This window comes from Carettochelys insculpta, chromosome 13 (genome assembly GCF_033958435.1).
Source record: "Carettochelys insculpta isolate YL-2023 chromosome 13, ASM3395843v1, whole genome shotgun sequence".
In the NCBI taxonomy this organism is placed as follows: domain Eukaryota; kingdom Metazoa; phylum Chordata; order Testudines; family Carettochelyidae; genus Carettochelys; species Carettochelys insculpta.
In genome coordinates, this window is record NC_134149.1 from 17,598,091 (window position 1) to 17,623,563 (window position 25,473).

A 25,473-nucleotide genomic window follows, 5' to 3' on the forward strand; every position below is an offset into this window, starting at 1 on the left:
CAGTACATCACCACACAAAATTAATTTGTCAATGTATGTAAAAGCAGTGATGGAAGACACCCCAAATGTTTGGAGCTTGAATAAACAATCTACCATATGGAAGTTTTTTCCAAACCTATGGCGGCTCCAACCAGTCAATGTAACCTCAAAGACACTGTAAACAAGACCTCTGCCACATCAAACATTAACTTCATAGATGATCAGATGGTCTGGTCACTCTTCTGACACATCCCCTTCTCATCTCCCAACCTCCCATTTTTTAAATGGCTTTTTATTCCCCTCTCATTTTTCTTAACTTTTTCAGTATTCCTTCTCATTTTTTCACCCTCATAGCTTACCCCTCTTTGTTGTAGCCTTTACAGGGAGATCTCCCTTCCTCTATGTCTTGCCCAACACAAAACCTACACAATACTCTTCTAGTTTGTAATGAATAAGACTTTTTATGTGGGAATGATTTTTGAACTGGACTATTTTATTTGGTTATTAATGCTCTGTATATAGATACCGTCCTATAAATTACACTCACCCTGTTCTTTGAGTTTTGCTAGCAGTTTGTCCAGAACCACCATTTTACCACTATTATTGACAAGATGCATGTCAGTAGTATAAGGAGGTCCAGGTTCAGCACCATCAAATAGGTATGGATGGTTACAACACTTTCGCAACTGCATAAGAATATTCAACAGCCGCATCTTATCCATTTTCCCAGCTGAATTTAGAATGTCAATATCTTTCATCAGGATCCTTGTATACCTGAAGTTTTACAGGCAATAATTGAGAAATTTGCAACTTATAATTTTTGCATATTTAAAACATAAGTAAGTATCTTAAATATCCTGGAGTAATTTTGTTTTTTGTTTTTAATATGAATAATGAAAACCTCCAATGTTACATTATGTTCCATTTGACAAACATTAAAAGGGCACAAATTCTAACGCTCCAGTGTATGAATCAGCATCTGAGTTTCCCTCACAAATAAGTTACTCCATAATTATTATTAGGCATGGGATTTCTTGGATTTGTTCTGAAGCATCCAGTTAAGGCCACTGTCCTTCAGCTTATGGATTAGATGGACCACTGGATCTGATCATGAGAAATTCCTGTTTTCCCATCACTATGTTTGAAAGCTACCTAAAGAGATCAAACTCTTAAAAAAAATCTTTCCATTTCATAATTCTGCACAATTGCTTCATTCTTCTGTTTTAGATTTAGGGCTATTCCTACTACTATAAATATTCCTTTGGTGGGTACTGGGGAAGAACATTCATATAAGCTTCCCCGTGAAAACAGGGCTGAAGAGTCAAGTCAGCATCTTAACAAATAACTCAAGCAGTCCCACTGCGCAGCAACAAAAGAATGAAACTGGTCACAGACAAAATTTTGTTAACTGCACAAGTTTTCATAAAACCTCATAAAATAGAGAAAAATCTATGTTTTCCTCTAATTCCTTTCCATTTCAATAATTTTTTAAAACTAGCAGCTATAACTATTACAGGTGGAAAGGTGTGCTTTTCTAATTAGCTAAGTTCTTTTATGTGCTAAGCATAACTATTGTAGAGACATGGCTACAAAACCAGAAAGAAAAATATTATGAGTCTAATATAAAGTATGCTACTATTTAAAAATTAGTGCATTTTTACATTAAATAACTCACCATTCTCTCTGCATTTTGCTGAGCCCAAGATAAATCTTTACTTCCTTTTTTGGAGGCAAGCTCTTTTCTACTTCAGCTTTTATGCGACGTAACAAAAAAGGCTTTAAAACCTAAGAAAGAGACAATATCTAAAAAAATTATTGATAAAAGCAAAACTTCTTCAAATAAGCAATTACTCAGCTTGATTCTGCAGCATTTTCACAGTTCAATATCTGAGCAACTCATATTACTCCCATAGTGATCCCATCAGACTAGCTCTGCAACAGCCATCATCATCACCCCTCCTACTTGGTCTACGCAGATAAACTTCCACAAAAAGCATAGAAGCATAGGTGATAACTGTATGAAGAAATGTTATTGAGCAGAAAACAGAGCATCATCAAACTCATTTTGAGAGATGCCTTTAGATCACATTTTTGGATAGTTTCTCTTTAATCCCAGAGGGAATCTGGCCCCACATCCATCCACGTAGCCACATAAAGGAGAAAGAATAGCAACAATTTAAGTAGCCTTTTCTCATGGCTTCCTCAGTGTGACAGACAGGGCCAAGAAGAGTGAATATTAACCTGTTGCAATGACTCCCAATATTCCCTGAAGAGACTGAATTTATGCTGCTTGTTCCCCTTCACTACTGCAGCATGATACGGCTCTACTGTATTCGGAACTATGTACCTAACAAAGACACAAAGTGCCACAAGGGGCTTCTCTTTTCAACTAAAAAGGCACATCCAAAGATACACTCTTCTAAATCAGAAATACACAAGTTACTGCAGCCCACTCATTGTTGGGAATGTATCAATTCAGATTCCACTCCTCCCTCCAAAAACACACTCATTCTCTCTCACACTCACTTTCTCACACTCACGCTCTCACTCACTCTCACACTCTCACTCTCTGTGGAGTCAACATCTACATCTATGGATAGCGTGGGAACTAAACAGATTAGGGAGAAAAGAGGGTAGGATGAGGACAAGAACAGAAGTAAGGAAACAGTGTCCTCATTTTTACTCCCAGAGAAACACCCAGGTTATACTATTTCCCCCCTCCTTCAGAGCCTCTCTTAACAATTTTCCATCCAACTGCAACCAGGGTGAGTCTTTGATAAAGTAATTTAGCTCCAACGTTGAGGAGCCTGGGGGATGGGAGAGAGGGTTATATAAAACCTTTGAGCAGAGGACACTACATTCAACTATCTGAGCAATGCCTTCTTAAACATCTACTTAGTTCTAATCAAATAAAATACTATTTTAACTATATTAATTAGAGCTCAAACACCAAGACTTTTTGCAAGAAACTTGCAAACATAAATAAGCATGAACTTTCCCTCTTTTCCACAATTTCTATTAATACACTAAAAGAAAAAGGTCAAAAATATTGATTCGAAAGAACGCACAAGAAAGCAGGATATTCACAGATATGACCGAAATTCTGTCTTGACTTCATTCCAGTAACAGTGCAACATGTCAGTAATTCAATATAATTAATAGTTTCAACTTTCCTTGCAATTCTTAATTTTATTTATGAATTAATAAGCTTTGATTCTTCTCTTTCAGACAGACAGTCATGTTATAACATAAAAATTCAAAAAAAGCTAGCAGAAATGCTGATAGATATTTGACTAATATATACTATGGCAGATACTACAGTAAAACAAAATACAGTATATACTCACTCTAACATTTATTAACGAGAATACAAATATTTATAAGTTTCCCCAATACCTTTTATAATAATTCGAGGAGAAATGAGACAGGAATTAGGTTTTTGTTTTAAAGTTATTTCATATGAATAAGATAGTACCAGCACTGTCATTACTTACTGCATGAAGTCTTTCTACAAGTTTTTGATCACCAAGACAATTTTTAGTATCAAACCATGAGTCAAAATCCTGTAGGAAAAACAAATTATTGTAAGTATGCACCATTTGATCTTCACTTTCACTAACAGACACATACGAGAACATAAGAGCAGTCATGCTGGGTCAGAACATTAGTCCATATAGCCAAGCAACCTCTCCCTGAGAGAAGCAAGATGTTTCGGAGAGACTGAACAGAACAGGACCATTTTCGGCGATCCATCCACTGTTGTCGACTCTGAGCTGAGTAGGTTTAGGGACACCCAGAACCTGGGACTGTATCCCAGACCATCTTAGCTAATAGCTACTCACAGACCTATCCTCCACTAAGTTTTCCAGTTATTTTTTAACCCAATTAGGTTTTTATAGATTCACAACATCCCATGGCCACAAGTTCCAAAAATGATTATATGTTGCATGAAAAAGTACTTCCTTATGTTTACTGTAAACCTGTTGCCTATTAATTTCATTGGGTGACAGCTGTTTTTTTGTTATGTGAAGGTAAAGGGACAAAATGTTTCCCGATTCACTTTCTCCATATCATTCATGGTTGTATACACCTCTACCACACCCCTCTAAGTAGCTGCTATTTTTTCTAAAAGAAATATCTTTCTAAAACATCACTTTTGTTGCCCTTCTCTGCACCTTTTCCAATTTGAGTAACTTTTTTGAGTTAAGTGCACCAGAACTGCATGTGGTATTCAAGATGTGGATAATAATGTGGATCTATATAGTGGAACTATATTTTCTGTTTTATTATATATGCCTTTCTTAAGGGTCCCTACTATTCTGTTAGCTTCTTCTGTGCACTGAACAGATATTGTCAAGTTATAATTATTAACTCCAAGATCTCTGTTGGGAGTAGCAACAGGTAATTCATTCCTCATTTTGTATATACTGTTGGAATTATGGTTTTCCAATGGTTTTACTTTGCATTTATCAATACAGAATTTGAAATGTCATTTTTTCTCTCAGTCACCCAGTTCCGTAAAATCCTTTTGTAACTCTTTCAAGCCAACTTTAGGCTCAATTTTGTAACATCCATAAATCTGAGAACCTTACAGCTCACCCTTTTTTCTCCTGATCATTTCGTCAATTACGTTCAATAGCATTGTTCCTGCTACAGAAACCTGGGGGATCCTCCTATTTACCTCTGTCCCTTGTAAAAACTGACTGTTTAATCCTATCCTTTGTTTCCCCATTTTTTTAACCAATTGCAGATCTAACAGACCTTTCCCTCTTACTCCATGATTACTTTAAGAACTTCTGCTGAGAGACCTTGTCAAAGGCTTTTTGAAAGTTTAAGTTCACTACACCCACTTGATCACTTCTGACTACATGCTTGTTGATGTCCTTGAGGAACTCTATTACATTAGTGATGTACACTTTCACTTTACAAAAGCTGTCCTGACTCTTCAATACATCATGTTCATCTAGATGTCTGAAAATTTTGTCTTTATTCTTATTTCAACCAATCAGTTAGGTACTGAAATAAGGCTTACTGGCCTGCAATTGCCATGATCACTTGTGAATTTTTCTTTTTTTTTTAATAAATGGCAGAACACTAGCTACCCTCCAGTTATCTGAAAGAGAGGCTGACTTAAGCAACAGGTTATACAACTCAGTTAGTACTTTTGCAATTTCATGTTTGAGCTCCTTCAGAACTTTTGGGTGGATACCATCCAGTACTGGTAACATATCACCATTGAATTTATCAATTTGTTTGAAGACTGCCTTTACTGACAACTCAGTCTGGGCAGTTCCTCACTCAGGTGCACTTTAGGCATTGAGATCTCCCTTACATCATTTTGCTGTATAAGTCTGATGCAAGAATTTGTTTAGCTTCTCCGTAATGGCCTGGTCATTCCTGAGTACTCCTTTAGCATCTCAACAGTCTAGTGGCCTCCCTGTTTGGCAAGCTTCCTGCTCATGTTGCACTTAAAACAAATTTGCTGTTACTTCGTGTATTTTGCTAGCTTTTTTTCACATTCTGTTTTGGCATTCCTAATTACACTTTTTTACTTGGTCTGCCTTCCTATTTTACTCATTAAGATTTGACATCCAATGTTTAACAATGCCTTATTTCCACCACCCCCCACACTCTCATTACCTGTTTTACTTTGCTGTTTGACTCTAGCGACATTTTTCGGTCATCCTACTGTTTTTGTTTTAATTGGGGGTATATGTTCCCCTTGAGCACCATTATGCCCTTGTGACTGTGCCTTTTAAATTTCCATTTAACCAGCTTCCTCATTTTTGTGTAATTCCCCATATTGAAATCCAATGCTACTGGGAAAGGGGAGCTGTCCTTTTGCATCTTCCCCCTACAAGGGTGTTAAATTTCATGACACTATGATTGACATTCTCTCAGAATGAGGTAAAAATTAAGTCGGTGGAGTTACACCAATAAGGGAGACAAAGTCGATATTCTCATTAAGTTTAACAGTGTCCATAAACTTTCAAGCCAGTTGAGTAACTCCACCTCTTTTTAACAGAAATACCTCCATCTATGAGTTTATACCAGACCTACGCACTGTAACATCTGTTTGTCTCACGGTGCGCCTACACTAGGAACTAATTTCGAAGTTAGGCACTACTTCTAAGTAGCCAGCAGAGAGTCTACACACATTTTCCTAACAAAAAGCAGTCAAGTAGCACTTTAAAGACTAGCAAAATAGTTTATTAGGTGAGCTTTCGTGGGACACACCCACTTCTTCAGACCACAGCCAGACCAGAACAGACTCAATATTTAAGGTCTGGCTATGGTCTGAAGAAGTGGGTCTGTCCCACAAAAGCTCACCCAATAAACTATTTTGCTAGTCTTTAAAGTGCTACTTGACTGCTTTTTGTTTTGATAGTGTATAGACTAGCACGACTTCCTCTCTGTTACTATTCACACATTTTCCTGGACTTCGAAGTTAACTTTGAAGTAGGGAGCCCAATTTCAAAGTCCTAACTCCATTCCCAGGAATGAAGTAGTGCCCTACTTTGAAGTTTAATTTTGATGTAGTATGTGTGTAGATGCTCTACTTTGAAGTTGCTTACTTTGAAGTTGTACTTTGAAGTAAGCAACTTCAAAGTTATTTTTATAGTGTAGACACAGCCTTAGTGCATCAAGACAGGCTGCACAATGAAAAATGGGGAGAGACAAGGAAACAGGGCTATAAAAAGTGAGATCTGATAGAGACATGAAGCAAGAAGCATGGAAGTAACTAACAGGAAGATAGTGACAGAAAAAACATCTTACTTGTCTAGTGTTGACAAGGCAGTTTTAAAACATGATGGTTCACATGCATTATTCCACATCACACATTTATATTCTAGTTTAGCCAACAGTTGAGCAGTTGCAGAACAACTCTGTAAGAAGACTGCCAAAATTTAGATTTTTACAATATTAAGAGGTCATAAAAATTCATTCTGCTCCAAGAATAAGGAGGGAATTGTATTTTACCATACAAAACTTTTTGAATGGAGGAATTTCAATTTTCAGTGGGTGAAAGAGACACACTGTATCCATGATTTTTAAAAAATATGTATCTCAAGTACTTCCAAGACACCTATGGCCATGGTATCGGAGCACCTCATAAACTTCAAGGTATTTATCTTCTCAATACCACTAGGAATTAGGGAATTCCAGCGCACAGTCAACCTGTGGAACTCCTTGCCCGAGGAGGCTGTGAAGGCCAGGACTCTATTAGGGTTTAAAAAAGAGCTTGATAAATTTTTGCAGGTTAGGTCCATAAATGGCTATTAGCCAGGGATAAAGTATGATGCCCTAGCCTTCATAACAAGGGCAGGAGATGGATGGCAGGAGATAAATCACTTGATCATTGTCTTCTGTTCTCCTTCTCTGGGGCACCTGGCATTGGCCACCGTCGGCAGATGGGATGCTGGGCTCGATGGACCTTTGGTCTGACCCAGTATGGCCATTCTTATGTTCTAATTGAGGCATCAAAAGATTAAGATTTGCCCAGAATGGCACAGTAAGCCTGCAATGGAACAAAGAATTATATCTGCATAACCCATGTCCCAGGCCTCTCTAAACACTGGGAAATCCACCTTATGTTCAGAATCCATCATGAGAATTACATTAACAAATATCCATAATATACATCAGGCCTCATCTTACATCTGCAGAATTGAAGACATCAGGTAAGAGAAAGTTGAGTAATGCCCACAGTTCATGGAGGTTGTTTTGTAAAGGCGTTCCTGTAAGTAGTAATCGATTTGTTGTCTTGAACTCACGAACAATCTCAGAGAGCTAGGAAAAAATCAAAGAGTATTTGTTACTTCTGCCTTAAACACAAAAGGACAAGATTTTCAAAATTCCAGTACATTTGTTACTTCAACTGAAGTCATTGCGAGTGCCAGGAGTCAGCTCCTCCGAAATTCAAGCCTCCAAAAGATCAAGTTATTATTAAAAAAAAAAATGAAAAAAAAGCAAAAAGACACTTCAGAAAGCATTTAAATATGGCTATAGTATAATCTAACATATAAAATCTGAAAATTGTTTGCTGCAAAATAATCAAGCCAAAGTTAGAAAAACACTGAAATTGAAGTTCACCTTAGATTTTTCATTCTTTATTCTGTGGGCTTCATCTATCACCAAGTATCTCCAGTTAAACTTTTTGAAAACAGACTTCTCTTTAATCACCATTTCATATGAGGTAACACAAACATCCCACTCTCCAGGCATCATAACATCACGGATAAAAGCAGCCTAATGTAAAAAAAAATCTGTTAATTAAAACATCAAGTAACACCATGCATAACTTAATTTGAGCTCAGTGTCACTTACATCTGCCAATACATATTATTCAAACAAAGATTACCAAGATTAAGCAGACGTGGAAAAGAATATCTGGAATTAAACTAATTCAGGTTAAATAACAAAGGCTTTCAATTTTGTGTTTCAGGGCAAAAACTTATCATCAGCTAGAATGAAAAAAAAAAAAGCATAAAAAAAAAGCATAAAGTGTCCCCATCCGCCTCAGTAGGTGTTTAGTACAGGTCGTACCTCTCTGGTTCTGCAAGGTCAGGACCTGACAGGTCCCAAACAAGAGAATCTTCCAGAGCAGCAGTGGTCCAGGGCTTCTACCCCCAGACATCTCACCTCCCCCTGGAGCTGCTGTGGCCACAGACTCCAGTCTCCCTCACCAGGATTCTGGCCCCAGCCTGGGTTCCCCAAGTCTACCATAGGGCAGGCAGGGGCTCCAGCACCAGCCCCAGATGGAGTGACAGCCACCACTCCAGTCTTGGCCTGGCTTGTGGACCCTCAGAGGCTGGTAGCTGTGGTGGCATTTACCTTATTTTTGTATTTCCAGGTTTTCAGAGAATACTGTGTTCTGTAAAGGTATCAGGCACCACTGGGCAAACTTAAAGCTGCATTCGTGAAATTCTGGAGCATTTAATTTCTCAGCAGCCTTCCCCTACCCCAGGCTTTACTGTATTTGGCTCCTTGGCTACCATTAACCCTGCCACAGAACACATTGCCTCTCCAACACAGCTCAGCTCTCCCTCCTTGACCCTCTTCCCCTAACAGTCAGGTGTACACCTGGGATCTGCAAGTTAAAGAGCCAGGAAAAGGATGCAGCTCCCAGGTAGCAACATTAGTGTGAGTTCATGGAGATATTTTCTTGAAAGGAAAGATAGACATGAGAAGGCAGATGCAGGCCCTCTCACCCACACGCACCTCCACTGCTGAGCTCACACCCACTCCTTCTCAACCCTCTACCCTGTGTCACTACAGAACTCCCTACCTCTACCAGACCCACACCCACACCCTCTGCTACAACTCTCCATGTTCCCTCAACTCCACTCTGGTGCTGCTCCACCTCCTCCATCACTCTGACCACCCACACACCTCTTGTTATTCTGAGCTCCCCTATTCCAAGCCCCCTCTCTCAACACAAATGCTCCGTCCTTCGGCTCCCCAGTCTGGGTACCTGGTAAGCTTGGAGGAGATTCTTTCAGGAAGAAGGGGCCTCTGGAAGGAGGACTTCCTTCTGGAAGACGCCCCCGGGGGGCTGTGCTTCTACACGCTGCTTTGGAGTATGGAAGAGCGTCTTCTGGACTCCAAATCATGTGGCCTTATGCTAATGAGGCATTGGGAATTTACATTTGCACCTCATTAGCATATTTCAGGCCATTTATTAGCATGCCAAAGTGGCATCTGTAGATACGGCCTCTGAGTGTTAAGAGAGCCTTTCTCTTGCTGAAGATGAGTACTGGATTCTCTCTGGCCTGAGCTATTAACATGGTGACCTGCAGTTTTAAACTGTTTTTGAAAAATTACCCCACCCATGCCCAAGGGCAGACCCGAGTGGCTGCCATGCAGTAAGTAAAATAAATCCCAAGTATTTGAGGTTCATGTGGGGAAAACAAAAGTCATTGTTTGAGCTTCAGGTGTCCACGTAGGCACATAACCCAGATGATTTTATAAAATGTCAGTTTGTAGAGGAATTTTTAACTTGAATACCCCTGCTCAAACATCCCCAAATCTGAGCTACACTTTATAAACCACAGCGAATTTCAAGACAATCTAAGTCAGTATGCGGATTTTAGAGAACTTGGTTGGTCCCTTAAATAGTAAGCAAGCTCTCAACCTTAACTACAATAGAGCTGCTGCTGCCATGATTCACCTAGTTCACTCTCTTCAGTGAAGTTTTAAAATGACACAAATAATGACTCTTCCACCAGTTCCCTTCAAAGACACTACAATCTAAATACTAATGTTGTGCTCATCTCCATATGTTGAGTGCCAGTCAAACAGAAATTAAGACATCTTTCCATCTTTATTAAGATTTTCCTCTTAATATCATCCCATTACAATTAGGATCACAGAATAACGAGAGCCCAGAAAAGGTGGAGAGAGCAACCACTAGGGAAAGGTGGCAAAGGGAAGTTGGTAAGGCTGATAAGTAAAGAAAGTAATCCAAAGGGACAAAGGGAACACAAAGTGCAGTGGTCACCAGAAAAAGATGAAACCAATAGGGAAAGGAGTTTGGCAGGCGGGTTAGAGTGTTCCCCCATTTCTTTACAGTGAAATCCCTGTCCATTATGCTCTAGCACAGGGGTCAGCAACCCCCAGCATGGGTGCCAAGAATGGCACACAAGGCCATTTTCATTGGCACGCGAGGCGGGAGCTCAGCCCCAGCCCCAGCCCCTCACCTCCCCCATGCAGTTGGAAGCTTGCTCAAAGCCATGCCAAGATTAACAAAAGACCAGCTAATTCTTCCAACCACCACCAACTAAACAGTAACACTCTGCATCTTGATTTACTTATTAATGAAGTTGTTGTAAGTAGGACTACTAGTGCCTTTTAAAAGTATCACCATCACTTGGACCACACAAAGAGATCAAAACATTAAATTTTGGCACTCCACCTCGGAAAGGTTGACAACCCCTGCTTTGGCATTTCCTGTAACACCTGTTGGCATAGCATCTGAAGACCTCCCCACAAATAAGACAGTTAAAACCTACAGTATTCTTCTGCAGCCAAAAAAAACTGCTTCAAAACAACTATTTCCTGGAGCACCAGTTTTTTTGACATGCAAAGTAAAATATCTTCCAGCTGTTAACTTACTCTGGCATCCTTGTCTCCAATAAGACAAACGGCACGTAAAGATGGAACCCAGCGTTTAAATTCATTCATCCAATTGTGTAAAGTTGATTTTGGAACTAGGACCATATGTGGGCCAGGAATGTTTCGGTAATGCTTCAGATAGCCTAGCAATGCAATTGTTTGCAATGTTTTACCCAGACCCTACATTAGCAAAGAAAAAAAGAAAATGAAATGAAATTTCATCATCACATGAAGGACTTCAAAACTATTTTTTGGCTACTTAATGATGCTGCTTAAACTGCTTTTGGTGGAATGCATTCAGTGCAAGTCTGCAACAGATGAACTAAAAACCCACATTGCTTCCATGTATTATAATATCCAAATTAAATTCTGAACATAGACATTTTGTGCAAAGAAAAAAAAAGTTTTATAAGAGAGTTCAGCTGTATATTAAATTACAGCATTCCCAAGGTTAAATTACAGGATGGCTCAGAACAAATTTTAATAAAAAAAATTGAAGACGCTTAGCATTTTTCATCTCTCAATTGAATTAAACAAAAACCCTTTATTTCCATCATTAACAAAATTGCATCTGTTACGAAGATCTTTTCACTTATACAGAAAGAGTGCATTAACCGCATAAGAGGTGGAAAGAGTTAAAAAGTGACCTCATTTGCTCAATCTAGACTCAGTAAAATAGTGCACAGAGCACACTATATAACCAGCCAGAAAGTCCTTGGACTTGGACTAATAAGGGTCACATATGTACACAAAATATATCAAAACAGAATGATCATTCACTGTAAATTCCAAATGCTTGTTCCTTACCATTTCATCTGCCAGAATTCCATTAACACCATTCTCATACAAGGAGATCATCCAGTTCAATCCTCTAACCTGGTAGTCTCTTAGCGTTCCTCCTTTCACATCTGCAAATGTAAGATTCCGCTAAGTAGAAAATTTTTAATTTTATTGTGATCTGTTTATTAGATCTTAATTAAATCAAAAATAGAAAACTTCCAACAAGGATACTCACATGAAGGAGACTCCTCAAATCGAATACACACGTTAGATGTTTTTCGACTCTCAGACAGCAGCTCTTCATCTTCCTCTTGCTCAGTGCGTCTGTGACGATAACTGAACAGGGCAGAAAGTTTGAATGTGAGCTTGCATTTTAAACCCTTTCATCAACACACCTCTTAGAATATACACCAACTACATTTTTGAGAGAACAGTATATTAGCACAGAAATCACTGTTGATCCAGCTAGTCTATAATTTTGTCACCTGATCTTTCTCAGAACCAGTTACCTTTAAAGTATTCCCAGATATTCATTCCAGCTCTGATTTATTTAGGCTGAGAACCTTCCCTTTCCTCTATAGCCATGGTTGTACTGTGCAAGAAGAAAGCAAAATTTCTCTAGGTAGCTGTGTGGGGATGGGGACAGAGGGGTAAATGGTACACATGGACTACAGCCACACAATCTGCCACTTCACCAGTACACCATGCAGGAGGATAAGAGAAAATTTTCAGTTAAAAGTTCAATTCAAAATATATTTCCTTAGATGATTACTAAAAGTGTTTCAAAATTAAAAACACAATTGACCAAAAATAACATTTAGTACCTCATATAAAAATCCCCAACAGTTCTCCAAAATCCCCACAATGAAGGACAAAAGTCCCTCTCACATACACATACTTTCTGCTAATAAGTTAGTATTAGGAAAGTAGTTTTTCAAGGAGTTCTGGCATGCTTAAGGCACAATTTTTAAACTACAATTAAAAAGACAAATAAAAATACGTAATTTGTGGGGAGGGTTTTAAATCAAAGCTTTTGAACTTTGACACAAGAATTGAGAGACATGAACATACTCCCCAGCTGAAAGTAAACTCTGCTTTTCGTCTTTCTTTATCCTTGGTCTTCCCAATTTGACTTTCAGTGGTGATGTTGGTGATTTCTGTGCTGCAGGCTGAATAAAATGTGCAAAAAGTTCCGTCTGCTTCAGAAGAAATTCAAATCTTTTTGCCCGATCTGTTTTCTAAGGCACAAAAAGAAAAAAGTGTCCATCTTCAGTCACCAACAATTTTATTTATGTTGGAACCAGCAGCTTACAAACTACAGTACTGATCCTGTGAAGCAATCAGAGCAGGCAAACTTCACAGTAAAACTCCAAATAAATATTACATACATGAGATTAACAAAAAATTACTTTTTTTGATTTACTGTAAAGGATGAAATCCTGGCCCCGCTAATGTCAATGGCAAGAGTCCCCATTTAAGTTATTGTGGCCAAGATTCCACGTGAAAAAATGTTTGCACTGACTAGCAACATGTTGCAATTTCAAAACTAAAGCAACTAATGCAGACTGAATTAATTTTGCTGTTGATGTTGCAACTGGAGCAGATTCAGGCTTTAAATGCTTCTTAAATCCATGAGCCAGAGTTGCTACACTGCATTTAATAGACTATAAATAACAGTTATACAACAGTTTTTAAAAAAAACAGAAACAAACATCATATTATTTTCCTGTCAGCTCTTAATCAATGTTTTTATAAGAACCTTATGTACAATTATATAACTTAAAACAGTTTTTTGTGAAATTCTTTAGTCTCGCAGTACGTTTGTTTCAAATACTACAGTAAAAACGTAAATTAGTATCATTAACTTTCTTCAGCAATACATAAACTGGGACTCCTCTAAAAACAAGCATGGTAGCAGATAGCTACTAACAATAGCAAGCCATCAGTGGCGATAATATTGCAAAATTTTTAAAAAATGAAGCTGAAAAGATGCTGATACATCCTTTTTGCCACATGAGGGCAATATAAGTTTCACACAGAAACTGTTCCAATCTTGATGGCAAGCACAGTTTAACAATCACATGAGGAAAAAGTCTTCGTAAAGTATGTCATACTGATATCACTATAAATCAGTTATTTCCCCTTTCCCCCCTTGCATTTATTGATTCATCTTTATTACTGGCAGCCTGTGCAGTTTTAATACTTTCCATACACATATGGTTTACTCCAAAAAAAAAAATTATATCTCAACACATTGTTCATGAAGTACAGAATAATGTGTGAATAGCAATACTTCCCTTTAATAACTATGCATATGTTCGCTCCTCACAAATAAAAACATTTCTCCATTAATTCCTTAACTCTATTTTCCCATCTAGCATTCTCTATTCCTTAAACCTGACCCAGTCAATCACAGTTTGCGGTTTTATGTATATGCCCTGATTTAGGATTCTCTGGTGTTTTCAGAGATGTAGTACACAAATACCAACATCTTGTTTTTTTAACTCCTTAAGCGGGAGCAAACACTCAATGTGTGTATAAAAAATGCCCTAAAGTTACTTTCTTTGCATTCTGAAAACTGCACAAAACTTTTCCAGGGACTCAGGACAAATTAAAAAAAAAAACCATATGTTGCTAGCAACATAGTATGGCACAGCTTCTCTCTCAAACCTAACTTTGTCATGGGCATTTTAGATTCTGGCCTCCTTTAAAAGTGTATCTCATATTTTGTTTGTCCTGTCCATTCTCTATGTGCCCTTGTTAAAAGTCTTGATGTTTGTATTGGTATGGGTGAGCTGTGCCCATGTCCACCCTTACGTCAGAGCACTCTCTGGCTGCCACTTCGTGTAGCTCGGCTTACTTTCAAAAATCCCTAAGGGGCACATACATACATGTCCACATACAGACGGGTAATCAAAGTATACAAAGAAGGCAGCATAAATCAGTTTCATGATTGACTGTCTCCCAGCTCTGAAAATTCCTCTGCACATATAGATACACTTCAAGAGCTAGAATTTTATTAGTATTGTTATCCTGATTCCATTTTCCTTCCCTCCCATTGACATCCGTTCTGCAATATCTTGTTTCCTCCCATTGTGTCTCTACTTAGCTCAGTCAAACAAAAAGTTAGCCTTCTATTATGCTATGAAATCACACTTACCATCTTCTCTTCATATTCTGGATCAATTTCTTTTTCAGGTCTAGATGCCTTGGGAGGAAGTTTGAGTTGAAATGGAGGATCATTTTTCTGAAATTCGAATTTTAAACATTATCATCAATACAACAAGGTACTGAAGCAAGAGAGTTGTCAAATTTTAAGTGGGCAGACTTCAAAAACAGTATCAGATTCCTCGATTTAAAAAGAAAAAAAAACAAATGCTAAACAAAAAGGTAAATAAGTAATGGAGAAAATGCACCATCTCAACTAACAGGAGCCTGAAATCCCTGAAGAAATAGCCAATGAATGGCAGATATGACCAAACAGAACCCAAGAATTAGCCTTACACCTTCCAACATATTTCCTCACTGCCAATCCCTCAATTCAGCCTGGGGATGGTGGGTGGGAGGTTTGTTTACCCACAATGTTGTCAGCCATGGCCTTTCCTATCAGCTTGATTCCTAAATATAAAATTACTATTAATTTATATTTTTGGCAGCTAAGCCTGATCCCCACCCTTTTCCCGCATCCCCACCAAGTGAACAGTGCAAGGTCTGTGGTAAAGATTTGACTTCTTTCCACCAGACGCCTCAAGAAACACAGATTAGATTTCCTGAATTCCCCTCTATGGCACACAGCCATGTAAAGAAAAGAACACTGACTGGCCTCACAGCACTACTGCAACATTAGCAATATATCTAAAGGTTTATTGTTTTTTAGAAAGGTCCCAGAGTTGATCCCAGCAATTGAAGGCAAAAAAGCCTAACTTCAGTGCCCAACACATTGATTAAAACAATACTCAAGAACAGAGTTACTACATACATGGATGAACATTATTTGTTGGGAAGCAGTTAACACAGCTTTTAAGGGAAATGATCCCTCATCAATCTACAGGCTGAACTTCTCGTCCAGCACCATCAGAACTCACATCAGAATTCTTTGAGGGGACTTAAACAAACGTGTGAACAAGAGTGATTCAGTGGCTATAGTGTACTGGGATTTTCAGAAAGCCTTGGACAAGGTTCCTTACCACAGGTTCTTAAGCAAAGTAAGCAGTCATGGGATAAGAGGGAAGGTCCTCTCATGGATCAGAAATTGCTTAAAATGTAGCCAATAAAGACTAAAACTAAATAGTTAGCTTTCAGAATTAAGAGAGGTAAAAATGTCCCCCAAGAATCTGTACTGGGACCCGTAATGTTCAAAGTACTCAGATACGATCTGGAAAAATGGGTAAACAGTGAGGTGGCAACACACACACGGACATGGACACACACAGAGAGAGAGCCAGACTGTAAAAATACTCCAGCCATAGATGGCCCATGGGCTTGAGATCCCAGTGTAGAGAATTGCTAAGGAATAGTTACCCACTTCTTTGTTCATAAGCCACTAATACGTAAGTACTGTGCTGCAGGTCCCACATACACATTGTACAAATGAGTAGCATTAGATATTTACCTATCATAAGAGTAAAGGGTTTGATTTGGTTTTGTTGTTTTCAGTCTCACAGATCAGCGCTTCTCAACTAGAAGCCAAGGCCCCTTGTGGGGCTGTGAGCAGGTTTCAGAGCGGTCACCAAGCAGGGCCAGCCCTAGGTTTCTTGGGCCCAATGTAGAAAGCCAAAGCATCACCATATCAGGGCTCTGAGCCAGCCACCTGGGGCTGAAGACAAAGCCTGAGCAACATGGCTTTGTGGGATCCCCGAAGCATGAGGCCCCAGGCAACTGCCATGCTTGCTACCCTCAAATGTCAGGCCTGGCTTTTAACTAGCTTGTTGCATACAATACAAAATGGGTAAGCCATGGCATTTTCACAGCATGTTGGCAGGGGGCCTCAGAAAGAAAAAGGTTAAGAATCCCTATCATAGATAACTCAGTTGAACACGGTTACAGCTCATTTAGGGGAAAGGAACTTAAAATAGAATTGTTATTATTAAAACACAAAGTGTAATACAACATTACTCAACTCTAGTTCAATAAGAAGACCACTGTCACCATTAATATTGGACACAATATGCTTGTTACAAAAAAACCTATACTCCTAATAGACAAAAGTGAAAAAGACAGCATCAAGCGTCAGATGTTCCCTTCAGTTCAGGGAGCAAATGAGATGGATAAATAAATCGACTTGTCTATCTACCAGAAAGAGTAGGATACTTCTCCTGGAAAAGGAAGTCTTCTGAAGAATTCAAGATCTTTGTTAGAAATAGCTTAACCATTATGGCTCTAAAAGGAAATCCCCAATATGAAAACTAATGTAATATTGTCTTTCCAAATCTGAAGACAGATGGCTCTAGTAATCTTGCTGCTGCTCAAATTCTGGACCAAGTGAGTGAAATTTGCAAAACCTATTTCAGTGTTCCTTTCAGTCCCTGTGGACAACAGTGAAAGCAGTCTTCAAAGCAAGAACTGGAAACTGCAAGTGATAGACAAGAAATAAAGGGAAAAAGATGTATGGAGTGTAACTTGAGAAACAAGGGCACAGCACACTATGCTTTCCAGAATCTGATATGGAAGACAGAGAAGCCAAGCAGACTCCTGGGACAAGTAACTCCAACTTTCCAACAGCTTCTTCCTCCCTGGAGAGGAAGAGTGTGCTACACCTCTCATAAGGATATTGCTCCTTGTTCCTGGGGGCCAGTGGACTGTGTGTGGAGGAGAGGGGTAAGGAATCATGTTTGTACTTGCCGCTGGGTTACATTTAGATACACAGTTTGTATTTTTCTAGCTTTACTTGAATACAAGTAAAAATACTTTTATGCCACTCTGCTAAAGCACATACCCTAATCAGTCACTTAAACACGACCTTATATTCTTATCTGAAACATGTATTCTTACAGGTCAACATCGGAAACTTTTGTTAGCATAGCAATGAAGATTATAGGTTTATTTATTTAACACGAAAAACTTCCATACTAGAAGAAGTCCTAATGTAGATACAGTTATATCAGCAAACAAGTGCTGTTCATTCAGGCAAGTGAAATAACCTATAGCAAAAAAGAATGCCAACAAAGGAACTTCCTCTGCTAAGAGGGTTTGCTGTATAGCTGTACCAGTAAGTGTAGTCTTAGGACAGTGGTTCTCATTCCATGAACCATGCACAGGACCATTCAGGTAGGAAACATTGTGAGACTGCAGTTTAGATAATGTGTCCCACAGTGGTGAACAGACTGAGAACCACTGCTCCAGAAAATACATTTAAAACCTGTGTAAATTAAGCATCCCATATCATGGAGCAACATCCAAGTATGTCATAACTTTAACAGTGTAGCCTGTGTATCCCCAGGGGTCTAAAATATGTTATCTGACAATCTCTGCTCACTAATTAAACAAGATGCTAACTTTAGGCTATGGGAAAGCATTCCAGCTAGTGGGAAAGAGAAACTGTATCCCAAACCATGTTATGTCTGACCAAGTAAAATATACATAAAAATGAAAAAGATCTATTCTAGATGACTAATGAAAATTGGATGAAGTTAATAAAAGCATTCAAACTAGCTGTTTACAACAAAGCATTTAAATGACACAAGGAGCAAGAAGAATAATGATAAACTACACAACACCAGGAGATCATTACCTAGGGCTTCCAGGCACTAACCGGTACCTTTGCATTTTACAATGTTGCTTGTGCATCTGACTTGCAACCTGGCTCTGGGGCACTTTGCTCAAATATGTAACAAAGTGGATATGAAATGTATGTGAAAATATGTATAACATGAAGCTGAGAAATTCAAAGCTATTCATGATTCCAACAGCTGTAGTACTAAAACAGCAGCAACAAGTTTTATTCTATTAGAAATGTGAGACCTTCTGACACATACACAATATTAATACAATATTTAATCTGCTCACTAGCTTATGTTAACTTGTATTCCATCTAGACACGTGTCAGATTTCTTTTTGCCAGTTGACAGACGGAAAACTTCACAGCACAAATGGTACCCTGTAGGTAATTCCTGCTCACCCTTGTAATTCATTTACTGTTCCTTAGTCTTAATGTTCTAGTTAAACATGAACAGTTCACAGCCAACTAATTACTACTACATCATTTTTTCACTTCTCTCCAACAGTCTAGTTCTTTCACCCAGTAAATCAAGTGGTAAAATTTCATCATTTAAAGTCTGGTCACAATTAAATCAAAATTGCTACCACTCAGCAGAACAGAGATTTGGCCCTTTGGGGTTAATTCTACAAGAGCTTTAAAGGCATTCGTTCTTATGACTAAATCTTGTTTTCCAATGACATCTGAAAATGTCACTTTTGACATTCCTAATGATCTTGCAGACTACATCTACACTGCAGGTTAAACTTGAAATAAGCTATTTCAACATTTGGCGCTGTCTAAACGGTGCCAAATATTGAAATAATGTGCTATTTCAAAACATCCCTTACTCCTCCCACAATGAGGATTACAGGGATGCCGAAAAAGCATTCCTGTTATTTCAAAAATTATCTCGAAATAACAGGTGTGTTTCACAGACATGAAGTAGCTATTTCAGAATACTGAGGAATCCTGTAACAGCTCTGCCACGTACATATAGCTTCCAAATCCTGGCTTGCTATCTCTGGAGAAAATTGAAGGGAAGAGGAAAGAGTCACACATGATCTCTTGTGCAGCTTGCTCTGCATCATTAAAATAAAAGAGAACAGAGTTTAAGAAATAACAGGAAAAAAAACTGAAAGAGCCCAGACACCAGCAAACTAACTCTCTCAAGTCAGGTCCTTTTATCTCACTCCTCCAAACATTTTGCCACTAGCAATCCACCCCTTCCCCATATACTTCAGTCCTTCCCACTGACCAGTTAATGCAGGGGTGGGGAACTGATCCGGCCCACAGCTTGTCTGAATCCAGCTCCCAAGACTCAGCGCTTCCCTCCCCAGCATCCAGCCTATGGCAGGTGAGGAGCCCTGAGCCAATGGGCCAGAGTCAGGCAAGCCAGATCCGGGCCACAGACTCTGCCTGGTGCAGGTAGAAAGTGGCACAGCCACTACCACTCCTCCATAGCTGGGTGGGGCAACAACAGCTTACACTGCCTAGACAGAGGCTTCCCTGCCCATTCTGATTGGCCAGAATTCTGACTGGTGGCAGGTCGGTAACTGGGACCATGGGAGAAAACCTCTTCAGGAAGCTTTTCTCTGTGACCCCTAACCCCCCCAGTTGGGAGAACTGGCAGTAACAGTGTCCAGAAGCACTCCCCCCACACTCCTTCACCCTTCCTGTCCAGAACCCCACCCTCAGCCTGTTGCTATATACTCCCTCCAATCCAGACCTCCCAAGCCCACCCTGCTCCTGAACCTGCTCACCCACAACAAGCGCTTGGACCCTCCCTCTGTCCTGATACCTCACTAGCAGCCACCTTACACACACTGAACCCCAAAGCCCCCATTTTTGGTCCCACCCTGAGCCTCAGAACAAGCCCTAAACCTCAGTTCCTCCTCCATCACCCTGCCCTGCTGGAGCAGGAGGGGAGTGATGTGCCTCAGTCAAGGGCCACACCAATGCGAGTTTTGTGGGGGGGGTTTGTTTGTTTTTCTGTTGGGTTTTTTGTGTTTTTTTTTTCCTTTTACTTCTCACTTTCATGTGGCCCCAACTGATTTTTCAATGGGTCAGTGGCCCCAAATAGAAATAGGTTTCCCATCACTAGCTTAGTCATACCCATCCCACACCCCTTCAAAAGTACACCCCAGCAGCACAAACCTCCCCACAGCCCTTGCTCCATCCCATCCAGTGGATAACTGTGTACATTGGCGTAACTGAATGGCTCTGCATACAGGTCCCGGCTAGGTCTTTTATCTCCCCTGCACCCAAGTTACCTCCAGTTTAAAGCAAAGGTGCAATTCCTCTCCCAGCCACAACCCGCCCCCCCCCCACACACGACAAATGCCCTGCTTTTTATTGTGCCACCCAGCACACTCTGCTACGGCTCTCATCCCACATGAGCAGCTGTAAAGCAGAGAAAGGGGTCTACAAATGAGCGTGGTGGTACCAAGGGGAAGGCTGACCGAGAGGGGCTGTGGGGTGCATGGACGTTCTACGCACGCTGCCCAGGGGGAGCAGAGGGGTCTGACATGCTGCGCGGAGGGTGCCGGGTGGGGAGGCACAGAAACGGCTGACAGGACAAGCAAATCAGCGGATACAAAACCTGTATCCGCAGCAGTGAGCCGCAGACATCCGCATCCCGATCTGCGAGTGCGGCACGGGCACGCGGGGGTCTGCCGGGCGCTACGCACAGTGGGGTATACCCGGGGCTGAAGGCAGTATGGCTGACGTGCTGACAGGCCGGGGGCGCAGCCAGGGCTGGCTGCAAGGGCGGGCACGGGCAGGCTGGGATGGAGAGGGGACCGCCTGGTTACAGATGGGCGGGCGGCAGAGGGGTCCACAGCCGGCGAGCAGAGTGGGAGGGGCAGCAGCGGGCTCTGGGGAGTGTAGCCGCAGGGGGCGGCGGGCTCGCACCAGCCTGGCCGGGTACCGAGATGGGGCTCGGGCGGTCCCCCCCGGCGGTACCTCCTCGGCGCCGGGCTCCCGCGAGGAAGCAGCGGAGGTTGAGGGCTCCTCGCCATCCGAGCGGGCGGGGCTGGCGGGACCGGAGTCCATCTTGCGTCGATAACGGTTTCGGGGTGAGGGCCCCACCGCCCCCAAAAGACCGCGCGGCCCCGCCCCCTTCTCCCGCTCCCCGCGGAGCTCGCGAGACTTCAGCGGCAGGCTCGGGAATCCGGAGCTAATCGGCCAACAGGGCGCTTGCGTGACGGAGCTGCGCCTGCGCAGTGCTGCCCACTGAAATGTGCGGCGCCGAGGCGAACCGGCCGGGGGAAGGGCTCAGTGGGGAGACATCTCGGGAACGGGTCAGGACGGAAGCGAGGGCGAGAGGCTGAGGAAGTCGGCGCAGAGCGCGGGGCGGCAGAGGCACGTCTGCGTTCTCCCCGCTGGGTCGTTGCTTTGCGGCGCCGCAGCGCACGCGGGGACTTGGCTGTGGCGCTGCTGTCGGGGATGTGGGTTGTGCGTCTTCCCGCCAAGTGCCCGGGTGTAAACCTCCGCGAGCCGCAGGGGCGTGGGACCGCGTGGGGACCCTTCAAAGAGTGTCTGCCCCGAGCCTCTCCCTCCCCCCATCCGCCTGTGCTGGCCGGGTGGGGTCACAGCACCATCCCCACGTACTGACCCTCCCCCCATCCTGTGCTGCCAGCTGTTATCTGCAGTGCTATCCTCAGTGTCCTGCGCTTGCGAATGCAGCAGCTAAGCAGTACTGCCCCTGCAGGTGAGCCTGGTCACTGCTGCATCAGAGGTGTCACTCACATGTTACAGACGGGGTTGGGCTTCAGGCACTGTGTCCCATGCGATGACCGTCTGTCTTTATTCTCCACAGCCAGACCTACTGCCAGTGGAGCGCAGTCCAAACCACCCAGGATAGCCTCCCAGATGCAAAGCTTCTGCGGGCGCACCCCTCCCACGGATGACTACTGGAGACAGTATTGGTGGCACTACAAGCCCTGCACCATGGCATCCACAGCTGGATGCAGGAGGACCCACGGCTACAGCAGGAGAGCTAGTGGGAGCTGCTTGTGTGGGGCCACTCCCTTGTGCAGATCATGGTGCCTCCTCCCACTCTAGCCTCTGTTCCATCTCCTGCTGTTGCTCCTCCTCTCTTCACTCCCTCTCCGTCCACACTCCCCTGTGGACGCCAAGCCCCCAGCACCCACAGCAGTAGGATTCACAGAGGGTGGCACACTCCCAGTCTTAAGACCTGAGCCTCTTCTCCCACTTCCAGCTCCCTCTTTCATGGTTCTCATCACCCCATTTCTTCCACCCACTCTCCCAGGTTCTTTCCCCACTCTCTCCACAGTTTCTTTGACCCCTCCCAGTTATGCAAAGTACAGGCTGTTTAGTTTTTCAAAAAAAAAGTATTTCATTATTGGGATGAGGGAAGGAAGGGCTTAGTGGGGAGCAGGCATTGATGGGTGAAGCTGAAGCCCCCAGTGGGGCAGCCAAGGGGACAGTGTCACTGTTCCCCTGGGGAGAAACTCTCAGGGCCTCATATACGCACAGCCCCTGATGGGCCTGTTGCGTGGCAGCCATGCGTGGATGTTTGTAGGCTCTGTCTGAGCGGTCAGCCTCCGTCCTCCACCCTGTCAGGAAGTTCAGCGCCTTTCATTTGCATACATTGTGCAGAACACAGCCACTATTTCTGAGGAGATGTGCTCCCTGATTTCCAGGCAGGTGGGAAGGCATCTAAAATGTGCTTTTAAGTGCTGAAGGCACTCTTGACCACCATGCAGGCCCTGCTCAGTCTGGCATTAAATGCCTGTCATGCAGGGTTGAGGTGGCCAGCGTAGGGCTTGATAAGCCACAGCTGCAGGGGATAGGGCCACGTCTCCCACTGGGCCGATGGACATGTCCATGTCCCCAACCCTGATGTTGCGGTCAGGGAAGGAAGTTCTGTGTGCAGCTTCTGGAACATGCTCAAGTCCCTGAATGCATGTGCGTCGTGCACCTTCTCTGACCACCTGACCCAGATGTCCACGAACTGGCCCTGCTTGGTCGGTCACAGCCTGCTGGCACTCCAAAAGGTATACCTTTCTGTTAATGTAGTTTGATGCCTGGTGGTATGGGGCATGAATAGTGATGTGTGTCCTGTTGATATTCCCACAGCAGTTGGGGAAGACCATTGCACCAAAACCTTCAATGACGGTGTCCATATCTGGAAGGTGGATGACTGTGCAGCAGGATGCTGTTGATGGCCCTGACCAACTGCAGAAAGAGACAGACAAACTGAGGATCACAGGGGTTCCAGGGCACCTGCCAGTTTCCCTTCCTAGTCAACCTTCCCTTTCCCACTGACTGGGAGCAAGAAAATCTATTCCGGAACAGCTTGTTCCGAAATAAAGCTGCTGTGCAGACATAGCCCATAATTGCCCTTCCCATATTTGAAGTCTATTACCAGATCCTCAGTCATCTTTTTTCAAGAGTAAGTATGCCCAGTTTTTAACCTTTTTCTAAACCTCATGTCTATAGATCTCTCTCTGGACCTCCAGTTTATCTACATCCTTCCTGAAGTGTGTTGCCTACAATTGGACGTGGTATTCCAGCTGAGACCACGTTATTGCTGAGCACAGTGTGACAGTTACTTCCTGTGTCTTACATATGACACTCTCCGTAATACATCTCAGGAAGATACTGGTTTTTTGCAACTGCATCACATTGTTAGCTCATATTCAATTTATAAACTATTATAACCCACAAATCCTTTTCTAAAGTACTAACATCAAACCAGATAATTTTCATTTTGTAGTAATACATTTGATTTTTTTCCTGTGTAAGTGTAGTACTTTTTATTGAATTTCACATTGTTGAATTCAAGAGCACTTCTCCAATTTGCCAAGGTTGTTTTTGATTGCTCATCTTTCAACCATGATGGTAATATCATCTAGACCATGTTTCCCTAGTTTGCTTAAGAGAATGTCATGTGGAACCATATCAAACATCTTTCTAAAATTAAGATACAATAAACCCTTGAGATCCGCGCAATCAAGTTACCTGTGTCTCAGGTTAACGCAACTGCCACTCCGGACAGGAGCGGTCAGGGCTGGCAGCCTGATTTGTGGCTACCACCCCTAACAGGAAACCACACCTGTCAGGAGTGGCAGCCACGAGTCAGGCTGCCAGCCCTGACAGAACAGTTTTCCAGTCCCCAGAGTGGTAGGGAGCTGGGAACCAGGCAGCAGCCTGGCTCCCTTTCGCTTGCAGAGTCAGGGTACTGAGCAGGGTCCCTAGCTAGTTTTGTGGCTTCATGAAGTGGAGGAGAGCCAGGCTGTGCCTGGTTCCCAGGTCCCCTCCAGGGGCTGGAGCTAGGAAACTGACCAAGGCTGCTGCCCCTCTCATTTTCCCCTCTCTGCAAGGGGAAGGAAGCTGGGAGCCAGGCTTCCCCTGGTTGCTGGTTCCCTGCCACTCTGGGAGCCAGGAAACTCTCCAGCCTGCTGGACTGGTCAGTTTCCCAGCTCGTGCAAGCCCAGGGGATCCAGAAACCAGGCAGCAGCTTGGTTCTCATATCCCCTCAACTTGCACAAAAATTTGAGTTACAGAAACACAACCCCTGTCTAACTCAAGGGTTTACCGTACATCACACCTACAGCTTCCCCCTATCTATTAGCCCAGTAATCTGGTCAAAGAGGCTGTGTCAACACATCCCCTGCTTTTGGAGGGGGCATATTAATGAGGCAGTTCAGAAGATGCTAATGAGGTGCTGACATGAATGTGCAGCACTTCATTAGAATAATAGTGGCCGTGCGTGATTCGAAAGCACCACTTTTGGAATGCACACTGCCCATGTAGATGGGCCTTTTGAAAGGATCCCCAACTTCAAAAGCCCCTTCTTCCTAAAACCAAATAGGAAGAAGAGGCTTTTGAAGTCCGGGGGGTCCTGTGGAAAGGCCCCCATCTACCGGGATGGCATA

The 25,473-nt window shown here is 42.4% G+C and overlaps 1 protein-coding gene and 1 long non-coding RNA gene across 3 annotated transcripts in view; one reads left to right on the forward strand and one right to left on the reverse strand.

The window, feature by feature from the left end:
• The window catches only part of SMARCA1 (SNF2 related chromatin remodeling ATPase 1), a 60,176-nt gene extending 38,477 nt beyond the window's left edge, over window positions 1-21,699 (reverse strand). The window contains exons 1-11 of one of the 2 annotated variants that reach the window (XM_075008120.1): window positions 21,533-21,698; window positions 15,035-15,121; window positions 12,946-13,112; window positions 12,110-12,210; window positions 11,902-12,002; window positions 11,095-11,274; window positions 8,074-8,229; window positions 7,639-7,770; window positions 3,474-3,542; window positions 1,655-1,764; window positions 527-753 (exon numbers count right to left, since the gene is read on the reverse strand). In XM_075008120.1, coding sequence (XP_074864221.1) covers window positions 527-753; window positions 1,655-1,764; window positions 3,474-3,542; window positions 7,639-7,770; window positions 8,074-8,229; window positions 11,095-11,274; window positions 11,902-12,002; window positions 12,110-12,210; window positions 12,946-13,112; window positions 15,035-15,121; window positions 21,533-21,622 — 1,420 coding nt within the window. In that variant the 5' untranslated portion in view covers window positions 21,623-21,698. Of the gene's footprint in view, window positions 1-526; window positions 754-1,654; window positions 1,765-3,473; window positions 3,543-7,638; window positions 7,771-8,073; window positions 8,230-11,094; window positions 11,275-11,901; window positions 12,003-12,109; window positions 12,211-12,945; window positions 13,113-15,034; window positions 15,122-21,532 lie in introns of both variants that reach the window. The other variant, XM_075008121.1, reaches the window with a different exon arrangement.
• Window positions 21,700-21,805: 106 nt separating this feature from the next.
• LOC142020364 (uncharacterized) lies at window positions 21,806-24,485 on the forward strand. The gene is made up of 3 exons (XR_012647377.1): window positions 21,806-21,935; window positions 22,393-23,589; window positions 23,672-24,485. It is a non-coding gene; the product is annotated as an uncharacterized LOC142020364 (long non-coding RNA).
• The last annotated feature ends 988 nt before the right edge of the window (window positions 24,486-25,473 follow it).